General features: G+C 37.7%; 1 protein-coding gene across 1 annotated transcript; it reads left to right on the top strand.

The window, feature by feature from the left end:
- The first annotated feature begins 57 nt into the window (after positions 1-57).
- CYTC6A (Cytochrome c) lies at positions 58-1,812 on the top strand. The gene is made up of 6 exons (XM_022867861.2): positions 58-330; positions 427-553; positions 855-949; positions 1,040-1,071; positions 1,336-1,399; positions 1,489-1,812. The coding sequence occupies exons 1-6, from the start codon at positions 280-282 to the stop codon at positions 1,627-1,629; spliced, it is 510 nt and encodes a 169-aa protein (XP_022723596.1). The 5' UTR covers positions 58-279; the 3' UTR covers positions 1,630-1,812.
- The last annotated feature ends 9,271 nt before the right edge of the window (positions 1,813-11,083 follow it).

Genomic DNA, 11,083 nt, shown 5'->3' with positions numbered 1-11,083 from the left:
GGCCTGCGAATTCTATCCGTCCACCTATACCTATCTTTCTATTCTTCATTATTAGCCAAATAAAAAATTTTAATTAAAGAAACGGGGAATTTTTGGTGTTTTTGCAATCTTAATCCAGGCCAGTATAGAAATCTACTAGAAGGCAAGTCAAAGCATACTAATGGTTGGGCAAGATTGCTTGGTCTGGATAATTTCACTTTGAACTGATAGCTTCTTTGGGCAGCAGCAGCAGAGGCAGCTCCATTTCTCTCAAACACTAAAACAGAGAGGTAGGGAGAAATGCAGATTCTTTCTGCTGTGTCTGGTGGCAGTCTCCAACTCCAAGTAAAGGTAATTACTTATCCCTTTCTTTCTCCATTTGTATATATACAAGTTCTTGCCAACTGATCAAAGGAAGTGAAACAAAATTAATGAGGGTGTTCACAGGTTAATGCAAATCAAGCTCCCTTGAAGCTGAACCAGATCGAACAAGTACAAAAAATACATTTCAAGAACTTGGCTCCACCTCTAGTTGCTGCACTCGTAGCCTTATCTCCCATCTGCAACACCTCAGGTACGTAATCCCACCAATACCATACAATTGATTGGTTTCATTATCTACTTCTTTTTTTGTAGCATATGGCACTTGATCCGAAATTATCGTTTCGGTTGCACAAATTGGTTGTCCTTCTCTATCCCAATACATTTTTCATTGCTTAAAATCTGTCATGATTCTGATTATTGAGAATAATTTTTTGCTAAAAATGATTTTCTTTCGGATGGTCCAATGAACTCTTTGTTCCAAACTATGAACATATGATGATCAGAATGCATGCAGAATTAATGTTTACAAGCATGCATCTTTCATGGTGCAGCTCTTGCACAAACAGTAGATATACAGAGAGGAGCCACATTGTTTGGACAGGCTTGTATCGGGTGTCATGATGGAGGTGGAAACATAATTCAACCGGTGAGACGCTTTTTCTATTTCACCAAGTACAGAAGATCACTATCTCTTCTACGATTTCCTCTCTAATCCACTGTTCCGTGTTCATTTTAGGGGGCAACACTCTTTACAAAGGACCTACAAAGGTAATCTGGCCGATGTCTTTGTTCATCAGCAGTAGAATACATAGAAAAGAATGCGGACAAACATATGTTCTTGAATTAGATACCCTTCAAAGAAATTATAGCGAAAAACTCTGGTGTAAATGAACCTGGAACCTGGAACATTTTGGTATTCGCTCATTTAATTTAGTTGCAAACCTCTTCAATTCTTGGTGGTTTTCTCTGAGTAAACATTCAAATAAATTAGTTTTAGGCATTATTTCTGATTGATTGAAGAATTGCATACAGAAATGGAGTTGACACTGAAGAAGCCATATACCGTGTTACATACTTTGGCAAAGGAAGAATGCCTGTAAGAATTCCATTAGAAATCTGACATATTCATTGCTTATTACAACAACTGCTGTATCTTTTCTCATGATATGTTTGGGTTGTTTGAAGGGGTTTGGTGAGAGCTGCACTCCGAGGGGACAATGCACGTTTGGGCCACGTCTGAAGGAAGATGAAATCAGGCTCCTGGCCGAGTTTGTGAAGTTACAGGCTGATCAAGGGTGGCCGAATAAATCAAGTAATGAGGATTGATTTCCGGCTTAAAAATAGAACCAAAAAAAAAAAAGGCAATTAATAAGGTTGTTGCTTCATGTTTAACTCTAACCATTGAAAGAAATTTAAAATGCTAAGAATAACTTTCCTTGAGTTTTTGTAACGAATACATTGATTTACAAGATAGATTAATTAGAATCATCCAGTTAAAGAATTGACAAAGGAGATTCCACCCAAGTTTTTCAGTAGGCCTGGCCAAGCCTGTTAATGTCACCTGCATGATATCTTGAGCCCATCTGTATAGTTAAAATGAGTTTTTTCTTTTTTATTGCCCAAATTTCCTGGTTAAAAAATAAAAAACATAAGAGATTTTAGATTTACAACTCTTAGCTTTAATGAAGAAGAGGTCTTTTTCGATTTTGGTAGGTATTGGAATTTTAATTTCAACAATAATGATTCAATTTTTAATAATCCCAAAGATATAAAAAAAATTTCTTTTTTTTCTAATAAATAAGGTAGAAAATTTCGTTCGAATTGATGTAATTTCCAAATCAAGAGTTTAAACGTAGGACACTCTTCTGAACTCCCATAGGTTTCATTTTCTATTATAAGTTGACCTTCTAACTCATTATTACTAATTAATTATTTAAGATAAAAGAGATTCCAATTTTATTTTTTTGAACATGAAATATATATGCAGTCGATGCTAATGGGTAACAACTAACTTTTTACATTAAATTCAAAGTTTTAGCAACTTCATAGAATTAAACAATAAATTTAACTTTTGTTTGGTATAGGATTGCCCGCCTAATTCCATTAATCAATAGAAATGTTAAAAAGGTCTCTCCTAGGTTTCCCTTTGGTTTTCTGCCTAGGGTTTAGTGGGAGTTTTATGTCTTGCTACGGCAAGTTTTAGTAGAGTTTTCTTTTGTTTTCTGTCTTTCTAGGCGGGTGCGTTTTATTAAAGTTGATTGGTTTCTTAATGGAAAATCTAGAGGAATTGTGGAGGAAGTTATCCCTGACACGGAAGGAACAACACGAAGTAAAAATCGAAAAGGAATGGGTGGCGCCTACTCTAGAGACAGGGAAGAACTGTCTTTTGGGAAAAGCATGTCTAGAAAAGGGATTAATGTTGAAGCTATGAAGAACGTCTTTATAAGGATTTGGAAGATCTCGGAGGGGTTTAAGATTCAAGAGGTAGCGGAAAAGCTATTTCTCTTTCAATTCAACGATCAGAATGAGAACGATAGGGTAATCAACCATGGTCGTTTATTTTTAAAGATTTTAATGGTTTGATCCTGCTGGACTCTATAAATATGAACTGGTGTCCTTTTTGGATTCAAGAACTGGTGTCTTTTTGGATTCAACCATTAGGTTTGACGAACGAAAAGGTTGGTATTGTGCTTGGAGAATCCACAGGTGAAGTGAAGGAAGTTGATCACAGTAATGAGCAGGCTGCCTGGGGAAGATTCTTCAGAATAAGGGAAAGCTTAGATGTCCATAAACCGTTGATGAGGTGCTCTAAGGTATGCTTGGGTGAGGAAGGAAACCACATGGTGCTTTTCAAATATGAGCGTTTACCGAATTTCTGCTATGTGTGCGACAGGCTAGAACATACAGAGAATGAGTGTGCAGTGGCCATCCAATAAAGAAGGTTATCTCATAAGGTGAAGAGAGAGTATGGGGCTTGGTTGAAAGCAAAGGAAACAAAATCATGAAGGATAGCTCTCCCAATTCCGTGCCATACTACCCTCCTGACTCGCATGAGGGTGAAATAAAAAATGGCAGAGTCGGAGAAAGGGATGAAGGAAGGCAGCAATGAGTGCAGCGACCACCAATGTTCTGGCAATGGTAGTACGGTAAATTCCATGGGGGCTGAGTTGGTGCAGGAATTATTGGCAGAGACTAGTGTCACGAGATTCGACCTCTAAATTTACATGGTTGCAGGATCTAGATATGCACTCATTTAAAGTCTCAAATCAATTTATCTGTCACGATTCAAACATTTATAAGATATCTCACGATTTTGTTTTATAAAAAGTATCTCACAAAAGAAAATTAATGTGAACATTTATATCCCAATATCAATTCTAGTACTTACCCTATGTGAGATTCTTGATTTCATTTCAAGATCGTAATATGCTCCTCCACTTCAACGAAGATTCATCGTCTTCGGTAATACATCGTTAATATCTAATAGAATTGACTTTGATATTATTTGTCATGGATTGAGTCTCAACTTCTAAACTTACGCAGCTTCAGAATTTGGACATACATTCATCCGATATTTCAGATTAATCTATTTATCACAGTTCATATCTTTGTAAGATATTATCCGTTTTAATTCTTCGTAATCTCATAATTTTATCTTATAAAAAATATCTAAAAAAAAATGATATAAATTTTTATATCTTAAAATTAATTCTAATACTCACTTGACGTAGGATTCTTAACTTCACTTCAGGCCCTTGACACTAGGGCGAGGTTAAAGGGTTTTGATAGAGATGATTCCCCTTTTTTCGGGCAAGAGATGAAGGATAGCACTAGGGTTTTAAATGCTGACAACTGATTTAGGCGGCAACTGGGTGATTATCATGCAATACTACCAAACCATTTGGGCGGGGTTCTCATAGCCCAAAGAAGGTAGGGGATGGGGCCTTTAGCCCGCTGACAGAGGTCCCAGTACTTATTGGCAGTCCAAATCGTAAATGGAAGAGAGTTGGAGCAAGACGCTAGCAGGGCCTCAAACTCATGCTGGAAGGAAACGTATCCATGAGATTCTAAAGGCCACGGGAGGGTGAAGGTGATAGGAATAAGAAGGTTAAAGCTCAAGAAGGAAAGGCTGACTGTGGTGGTGATTTGGTTCATATATCGGCGGAGGTTGGCAGGTAGAGCCAACCCTGCCGAAAGCAATGATTCTCTTGATATGGAACTGTCGGGGATTGGGGGCACCTCGAGCAGTTCATGAACTGAACAGGCTAGTCAATGAAAATAAGCCCTAACTCATTTTCCTTTTGGAAACAAAAAGGAAAATGAATGAAATAGATTGGTTGAAGTATAGGTTGAGTTTTGACAATGCAGTAACAGTGGACTGCGTAGGAAGAAGTGGGGGACTGGCGCTTATGTGGTTGCAGGAGGTGGATGCTTTTTTGTTGTCTCTTTCAACGACCCACATTGATATTATAGTAAATGGAGTTGAGAACAAAGGGAAATGGAGATTTACGGGTTTCTACGGAAGACTGGAGACACATAGAAGGTCAGAGTCGTGGGAGTTACTGAGAACCCTCAGGGAAAGATGTTCGTTACCATGGTTTTGTGCGGGTGATTTTAACGAGATTTCATCGGAGGATGAAAAGCAAGGTGGGAACCAAACGCCTGCATGGCAGATTGAAAACTTTAGGAGGGTTGTTGATTACTGTGATTTTGTAGAGATCCCAATGGTGGGGTCAAATTTCACATGGACTAGAACGGAAGAGGGAGGAAAAATCCTAGAGAGGTCGGATAGGGGACTATGTGTTACTTATGTTTTAACCTTGTTCCCATCATTGTTGGAGAGGCATTTGATGTCAACCACTTCAGACCATCTGCCGTTGTTATTTAGCTTACGAGAGTCAAACATCGGAAATTGGAGAAGTAACAGGACTTTTAGATTTGAGAATATGTGGATGGGCCATTCAGAGCGTGAGGAGATTATTAACATGGAGTGGAGAAATAGACAGCTAACAAATATGGAGGACTTGTGTCAGGTGATCTAGGGATGTGGAAGAAATTTACTTTCTTGGAGTAAGTCAAGGTTCGGGAACCTGAGTTCTAAGATAGCTTAATTGAGGCTAAAACTGGAATCCCATGAGCAAGGGACTGACGAGTTTGAGCAAGATAAGAGGGATCTTAATGATCTCTTACACCATGAAGAGGTGGCGTGGCTTCAACGGGCTAGGGAGATGTGGCTTAGAGAAGGTGACCGTAAATACAATTTATTTCAGATTTCACAGCGTGGGCTGGTATTACCATACGGAGGACGTGGAAGCCGTTTTCTTGCATTATTTCAAAAACCTGAACAAGTCATTATGGAAGGGGTAGATAGTTTTTGTGGGCTGGTAGAGCCAAAAGCCACGCCTGAGATGAATAGGATCCTGGATGAGGATTTTTTGGTGGCAGAGATAAAAGATTATCTCAACCAAATGAACTTGGGAAAGGCGCCTGGGCCGGATGGGATGAATACAATGTTACTAGAGGTATTGGCATATCATTGGGAAGGATATTACAAATATTATTTTAATGTGCCTCAATGATAATCTAGGTCTTCATGAGATTAACCATACAAATCTGGTGTTGATTCCAAAAATAAAATCTCCATACTCTGCTGGGACTACAGATCTATTAGTCTCTGCAACGTGGTCTACAAAATAATTTCAAAGTTGCTGGCAAATAGATTGAAAATGGTCTTGCCAATGATTATCAGTGAGACGCAAAGCGCCTTTGTGCCCGGTCAATCCCTTTTTGACAATGCCGTGGTAGCATTCGAAACCTTACACTTTATGAGAAGCAAGAGAAAGGGAAAAGGTACTCATATGGCAATCAAATTGGATATGAGTAAAGCATATGACAGGGTGGAGTGGATTTATTTAGAGACTCTGATGAGGTGGTTGGGTTTCTCAGAACGATGGGTTGCTTTAATAATGACGTTTGTGCATACAGTTACATACTCGTTTTTGATCAATGGTAACCATGAGGTAGGATTTTTCCTTCACGGGGACGAAGACAGGGTGATCCTCTTTCCCCTTACCTCTTTATCTTGTGTGTAGAGGGATTGTCGTGTCATCTTAGTAAAGCAGAGATTGATGGCAGTTTAAAGGGGGTGGCAATTAGGAGTGGTCCGCGGGTTTCCCATTTACTGTTTGCAGATGACAGCATTTTCTTCGTAGACGCAAAGGAGGTGGTAGGGGCGAGTTTACTGCAAATCCTTCGTAACTATGAAGCTGCCTCCGGTTAGATGATAAATAGTGAAAAATCGGCAGTATTTTTCAATGCAAATACAAAGTCAGATTGCAAGTCAAAGCTAATGGATATTTTGGTATCCACAAACTGATGGAAAATGGTTCGTACTTGGGCCTCCCTATGTCTTTTGGCAGGGATAAACTTGCCATCCTTAAACCGGTTAAGAGTCGGGTGTGGGCGAAAATACTAGGTTGGCGAGGTAAGCTCCTCTCACAAGCAGGAAGAGCTATTCTCTTACAATCAGTGGCACAAGCCATTCCAACTTACCTCATGTCCTGTTTTAAGCTACCAAGCAGCTTTATAAATCAACTGTCTTCTTTAATGGCTGGCTTCTGGTGGGGTGATGTGGATGGGACAAGGAAAATTCATTTGTGTCAATGGGAGTCTATGTGCTACTCAAAGTTAGATGAAGGCGTTGGATTCAGAGATTTAGCAGCCTTCAACGTGGCTTTGTTGGACAAGCAAGGGTGGCGACTAATTCAAAATGAGGAATCTTTATGCTCCGAAGTTTTAAAGGCGAGATATTTTCCACATGGTACCTTTTTTAATGCAGAGCGTGGAGGAAATCCCTCCTATTTGTGGACTAGCTTGCTAGAAGGTAGGAAAGTTTTACTCCAGGGATCCAGATGGAGGATCGATGACAGTAATAAGGTGGATATCTGGAGTGATAGGTGGCTGGATAAATACCTAAGTTTCATGGTGGATCAACCTAGGGGTCAGACTCTTACACCGTTGAAGGTAGCAATCTTGATATATCAAGAAACAAAAAGGTGGAAAAATTAAATTATTAATGAGTTATTCACAGGAGAGGATGCGGCTAGGATTGTGAATATACCTTTGAGTAAATATAGGCCAGGGGATACTCTGATTTGGAATGATAGTCTGCTTGGAAATTTCACAGTAAGGTCAGTTTATTTTAAAACAATGGAGGAATTAGGCAGAAGTAGTCCTGATAGGAGTCAAAGGCATCCAGTATGGAAGTTCATTTGGACTTCAAAGGTGACCCCAAAGGTTAAGAATTTTTTTCTGGAGACTGGTTAATGGCTATCTTCCAACAAATGAGAAACTTATTGGAAGAGGCATGCAGTTGGAGAACCGCTGTCCAGTATGTAGGATCATAGGGGAGTCATGGTATCATATGTTCATAGAATGCCATCTGAGTCAGATGATCTGGGCAGAGATTGTACAGACAACTGCTTGGCCATTTGTCTATGGTAACCCGAAGGATTTTTGGGTAAATCTTTTGTCTTTGGCAACTCAGAAGGGGTCTTTGGAACTATGTGATCAGTGTATGGCTGATTTGGACAAATAGAAATAAATGCATTCACCAGGGGACATGTTTGACGTGTAAAAATCTTATGGGAATGGCTCGGTACATGTTGAGTGAGGTTTATATGGGAGTCTCGGAACGTAAGGATACACCAAGTCTCAGGCAGCGAGACTGGATTCCTCCTGAACGGGGTCTACTCAAATTAAAATGTTGATGCATCCTTCGATGCTAAAAAGAATGAGGCAGGGATGGGGGCAGTTTTGAGGGATTATGAAGGGAAATTTCTGCTATCAGCTTGTTACGGAGGAGCAATGGTAAACAACACTTTTTTGGCAGAAGTAAAAGCCATTAAATGGGGCCTGCAGCAAGCTTGTGATCACGAGGTTGAAAATATTAAAAAGGAGAGTGACCGTCTCGTGGCTATACAGGAAATAGTCCACGCGCAAAATTCTTTCTTTGCAGGTGGCAACGTGATCCATGACATCAAAGCTTTGGCATCAGGCTTTCAGACATGTGTTTTCCAATATGTTAATAGGAGTGCAAATAGGCCTGCTCAGAATCTGACAAAATTATCACGTTCTTTAGGGGAACAGAGGCGATGGCTAAACTCTCTACCACCTTCTTTATGTAATAATTCTCTCGTGGTTAATGAATGAAGAGGCGCTTTTCCATAAAACAAAAAAAAAAAAAAAAAAGAAAGAACTTCTGTTTGGTACAGGGTTTGATGATTCATAATTTGTTGCCTTTGCTTCAATGTCCCACAAAACAATTAAAAAAATTGGTCTTATCATTGTCTGGTAAAAGAAGGAGCAAGCCATATATTATATTCATATTGATCTTCATTAACATCTTTGAAAAGCTTTTGAAATTATGCATCGCAGTTAATAACTTAGTTTTTACTTAATAAAACACCATATATATATAAAAGAATGGTAAAAGAATAGGGTATGAATAATAATTATGAAATTACATCATTACTGAAAAAATTTCAGGAAAACTAAGTGTACTTAGAGGGCCAAGTAATTATTTATCCTTCCATGCCAATAAAGGGAGAAATTAAAAGAAACTGATATTTAATAAAATGATAAAGATGTTCCTTTTTGTTTGTGCTGATCTTAATCTTTGATCAACTACTAGAAATGCACTGTAATTAAGCCATATATATATATATATATATAAGAAAGGATTAAAAGACTGTAGTATTCTTCAATTTTCTGCATGCATAATAGATATATCTCATTTAAGAACCACAATTTACATTTACTTCCCAGCATTCTGTTAACAAATTGTCAATTAGTCCACCAAAAATGCATGGCATGAATAATTAGATCCATCTATATATACATATATATTAGATGCATGCACAACACCCAATTCAAGAAGATCAATTTATACGAAAAAGATCAATGCATGCAGTACTAGAAAAACTTGGATTTTTAGGTGTTCTGCTCACTAAACCCTAGAAGAGAAAATTGAAATCTGCAAATCTCGCTGATTAATGTATGAAATGCTTCCAAGATTTAAGCCATTGTGAATTGTGATGTGATGATAGAGTTAACAAGTCATACAAATCTACGTGTTCAATTGCTCTTACTTTTTAATACAGGAAGGTATTGAAGTTAAAAGATTCCATTAGCAAAGATAGACAATAGAGAGCTGTCTGCCTTTCCACAGGATAAGATTAACATATTGAACACATCCAGTGAGACAGATATATAGGACAAGCTACAAAACCCATTTTCCCATGAATAAAATTGTATATAGAAAGGTCAAAGGGGCAGACAAGCTACCCAGTCTCCTTGGTGGTACTGGCCTTTGTCACCTTCTTTGTTTCCAAGTGGAGCAACTAGCCACCTTGATTCCCCAATATTGAAATTCAACCAATATGGGCATTGCTTTATCAACTTGGAAATTGAAAACTGAATTGTAATAGCAAGTTGAAAAAGGAAAACAAAGCAAACAACTCTCCCAGATACATGGAATGATTTACAGTAAATGTTCTTCTGATTCTTGTTAGACATATATAACTTGCAAAAACTAGAAGATTTGACTGTCACACAGTGGCAAGTTGGCTGAGCAAAAGTAATTAATAGTGGCATTATGTTTTTAGTAATTTTAGAGAAAAAAAAAAAAAAAAAACAATGGAGAAAGGTTTTCTATATATATCAAGCCAATAGAATTGAAGTGATTAGGAGATTCCTTCTGGCCTATAGAATTGTTTCCACGTGAGTTGGTTGACATATATATATATATATATATATATATATATATATAAACTTAATCAAAACTTAGTTTTCAGGATTAAAAATGTTACAGATTAATTCTCTGGTTTTAACTTTTAACCCACATGAGAGGATGACCTTCTTCCTCAAATGAAATGGGCACGCCTATAGTAAAAGGGTCATTTTCTCTGGTGTAATTAAGTTCATTTTTCTATTTGCACATTACATATTGATGATAAATGATGATCACAGATAAGAGAACTCTTCAAAAAGGTGATGCATCATCATTTGAACAGAAATTTTGATAAACTCATGCGTGGAACAATAAGGCACGGGAAAACCCTATCTTCAAAGAGACATAAACTGTATTATCAGCACAAGTGGGACCAAAAATAATGAAAAAAAAAATTAAGAAGCAAGAAAACCTTTTAATAATTAATCAAATATTTATATAAAGAAGAAAACCCTAATTAAATTAAGTCTGATGTACATATTGCTTTATTCGCAAACACCCATCACCTAACTTAATCAAATAAATTAGATTCAACTCTTTGAGGTAAATTACAAAGCAAAAGCACGTGACACTACTATTAAAAAATTATTAAAAAAAAGTGTGGTCCTTCCCCTTCCATTAGGGCTTTGTCTATATGTCATTGTTTGTCAACCAGGGAAAGCCCCAAAGACAGAAGAGACCACCCAAAGCTAAAGACAAAAGGATGCCCTTCCTCTCCTGATTCCACTAACTTGGCCAGTACATACTCTTCATAGTTCATACATAAATGATTAACAATGTATTAATTTTTTGAAGGGACTAAAAGGTCACTAAGCACATGGCAATTGCCTTTATCTAGAGCCGGTTTAATGTTCTGCAGTTACAAAAACTAAACACAAGAAAAAGACTTATCTTTGATTTTATTAACATCTATATAGAAAACTGCTCCTTGCTATAGATAAAGGAAATTTTACATGACGACAAAGCAAGCATGCATGCTTAATTTGAGCC

The sequence above is a fragment of the Durio zibethinus genome, chromosome 28, assembly GCF_047325235.1.
Source record: "Durio zibethinus cultivar Kanyao isolate XHJ-2024 chromosome 28, ASM4732523v1, whole genome shotgun sequence".
Taxonomy (NCBI): domain Eukaryota; kingdom Viridiplantae; phylum Streptophyta; class Magnoliopsida; order Malvales; family Malvaceae; genus Durio; species Durio zibethinus.
Note: the sequence above shows the minus strand (reverse complement) of the source record. Positions and strands in the feature narration are given on the sequence as shown.